The sequence below is a fragment of the Sapajus apella genome, unplaced genomic scaffold, assembly GCF_009761245.1.
Source record: "Sapajus apella isolate SASKATOON/1434 unplaced genomic scaffold, GSC_monkey_1.0 scaffold2, whole genome shotgun sequence".
Lineage (NCBI taxonomy): Eukaryota > Metazoa > Chordata > Mammalia > Primates > Cebidae > Sapajus > Sapajus apella.
The window spans coordinates 19460388-19463397 of NW_022436942.1; the positions used below are offsets into that span (position 1 = coordinate 19460388).

General features: G+C 47.6%; 1 protein-coding gene across 5 annotated transcripts in view; it reads left to right on the forward strand.

Moving 5' to 3' along the window:
• STAC3 (SH3 and cysteine rich domain 3) overlaps positions 1–3010 on the forward strand; it is an 8689-nt gene that overhangs the window by 1579 nt on the left and 4100 nt on the right. For 4 of the 5 annotated variants that reach the window (XM_032289863.1, XM_032289869.1, XM_032289878.1 and 1 more), the window contains exons 2-6: positions 191–257; positions 502–766; positions 1004–1101; positions 1307–1379; positions 2297–2394. In XM_032289863.1, coding sequence (XP_032145754.1) covers positions 192–257; positions 502–766; positions 1004–1101; positions 1307–1379; positions 2297–2394 — 600 coding nt within the window. In that variant the 5' untranslated portion in view covers position 191. The remainder of the gene's footprint in view (positions 1–190; positions 258–501; positions 767–1003; positions 1102–1306; positions 1380–2296; positions 2395–3010) is intronic. The other variant, XM_032289888.1, reaches the window with a different exon arrangement.

The following is a 3010-nucleotide window of genomic DNA, read 5'->3' on the forward strand; positions in this document are numbered from 1 at the left end:
TGTGTGTATATATATATATATATATATATATGTGTGTATATATATATATATATATATATATATGTATATATATAAAACCACATTTCTCCAAAAGCCTCCCCTTTGAGGACCACCCTACTGCAAGGGACAGAAATAAGGGAGAGAAGAATGAAAGGGATCAGATTTCATAGTGGGGTCCAACCTCTTGCAGGATGACAGAAAAGGAGGTGCTGGAGTCCCCTAAGCGCTCCTCCCCAGCAGAGACTCGGCAAAGTGGGGTGAGTCTGGGCCTCTGAACGCTGGGTGTGGGGGGCTGGGAAGCCATTACAGCTGAAGAAGAGTGCTTAAATTAATTGCATTTGTGTATGACTCATTTTTTACTGGCCACCTGCAGCCCCCCTAATCCTGGGGTACATTCCTTACCCCAAACTAGAAAACTGTCTAGTTTGCTCTAGTGTCCCCCTACCCTAGAGAGGGTGACAAGCCCTTTTAACACTGGGTTTCCTTCATTCCCTCCCTCAGCTACAGCGGCTGAAGCAATTACTCAGGAAGGGGTCTACAGGGACAAAAGACATGGAACTTCCCCCAGAGCCCCAGGCCAATGGGGAGGCAGTGGGAGCTGGGGGTGGGCCCATCTACTACATCTATGAGGAAGAGGAGGAGGAAGAGGAGGAGGAGGAGCCACCCCCAGAACCTCCTAAGCTTGTCAACGATAAGCCCCACAAATTCAAAGATCACTTCTTCAAGAAGCCAAAGTTCTGTGATGTCTGTGCCCGGATGATTGTTCGTGAGTCATGAAGGGAAGTGAAGAGAGTCTGATGTTGAAGGCAGGGGTTGGGGGAGAGGGTATAGGAGAGGAGTATTTGTAGCAGACGGGCTGTGGCTAGAGCTGGTGTAAGGCAGTGCTGTTAGAGATTGAGAGAATAGGGTCCTAGACAGAAAAGGGAGCCTAAGTATAGCAGCAGTGGTACAAAGGGAAAGGGCAATCTGGAACCTTGTCTGAATTTTCTCCCCCTCTCCCAAGTCAATAACAAGTTTGGGCTTCGCTGTAAGAACTGCAAAACCAACATCCATGAACACTGTCAGTCCTACGTGGAAATGCAGAGATGCTTCGGCAAGATCGTGAGTAGGCTTTGGGGAACAAGGTGTAGAAAGGAGGGGCCATGTGACCAGCTACCCCTTGCTGGTCCCTCCTCCATCCCATTCATTTCTCTTTTTCTTTCTCAGCCCATCTCTTTTTCTGAGAAAGGGTGATCACTTATGGGAGAGATGGGCTTCTAGTCCTTACCTTGCTACCTCTAATGCTTCCTCCTATTCCATCCTACAGCCACCTGGTTTCCGTCGGGCCTATAGTTCCCCACTCTACAGCAATCAGCAGTATGCTTGTGTCAAAGATCTCTGTAAGTGCCCTTTATGGAATGTGAGGGAATGGGCAAGCCTAGAGATGGTTTCATGCAGTCTCTTTTTTTTTTTTTTTTAAGTGAACAGCTCCTTGCTATAAGTTTCATGCCATATCTAGCTTTGGAAGCCAAATTCTGAAACAGAAACTTTCTATTTCCCATAATTCTCCCTCAACCTAATGTTTTTGTATCCATTTGGATCCAGAGGCCATATCCCCATTTTACAGCAGAGGGAGATAGGATTTAGTTGTAGCTACATACAGTTAGCAAGCGGTAGAGCCAAGACTGGAACCTTCAGTTGCTAGCTTCAAAATCTGTGCTCTTCATTTCTAAGCAAGAACAAGGATTCTAGACTGTCCTCATCCTTACTACAGAGTCATACCAGACTCAGGGCAAAGCCCAAAGGCTGTGGGTACCTTGGGCGTGTTCATAATTTGGCAACCTTAAAAGCATATTCATTGACAATTTGCTCAACATTTATTTGGAGGAGAGGCTTAACTCTGAGGAGCATGGGTGAAAAAGAACCTGTTGGTGGTAGCTCCTCAGCTTACACATGCCATTCAGCAGTACAAAACTCCAGTTAAGTGGCCATTCTGCTTAGAAGAATAGTGATTCTTAGCATGTCTCAACCCCAAGCAACAAAAGTTGTCTTTCCAATGTCATATAATGCTCTGCCTGGAAGGAGTTCTGATAAATGCTTTTCTCCCTCACATTACATTATCAGTGATGTTTTTAGAGCCCTTTATAGATTGGTGACCTAGGTATTACCCAGCGGACCCTTCCCTAGTCTTCCCCTGTGGCACCCCCACTCCCACACACATCTACTCAATCCCACCTCTTCCTTAAGAGATCTCTCTTTCCTCCAAGCCTTTCTCTGCCTCCCCATTAATGTCTTCTTTCTCCTCCCATTCCATTAGCTGCCGCCAGTCGCAATGACCCTGTGTTTGAAACCCTGCGCACTGGGGTGATCATGGCAAACAAGGAACGGAAGAAAGGACAGGCAGATAAGAAAAATGTGAGCGCTGTAACTCCCCACTGAGGTCCCTCCCAGAGATCCCACGGAGCAGGTCATTTTCCCATTTGGAAACCTGACAGAAGCAATGGATCATCTTCCCCTAAAATTGCACATAACCCGGCTGGGCGTGGTGGCTCATGCCTGTAATCCCAGCACTTTGGGAGGCCAAGGCAGGCAGATCACAAGGTCAGGAGATTGAGATCATCCTGCCATCGTGATGAAACCCTGTCTCTACTAAAAATACAAAAATGTAGCCGGACATGGTGGTGTGTGCCTGTAATCCCAGCTACTCGGGAGACTGAGGCAGGAGAATCACATGAACCTCGGAGGCGGAGGTTGCAGTGAGCTGAGATCATGTCACTGCACTCCAGCCTGGGTAACAGAGTAAGACTCTATCTCAAAACAAAAACAAAAAGCCGGGTGCAGTGGCTCACGCCTGTAATCCCAGCACTTTGGGAGGCCGAGGCGGGTGGATCACGAGGTCAAGAGATCGAGACCGTCCTGGTCAACATGGTGAAACCCCGTCTCTACCAAAAATACAAAACATTAGCTGGGCATGGTGGCGCGTTCCTGTAATCCCAGCTACTCAGGAGGCTGAGGCAGGAGAATTGCCTGA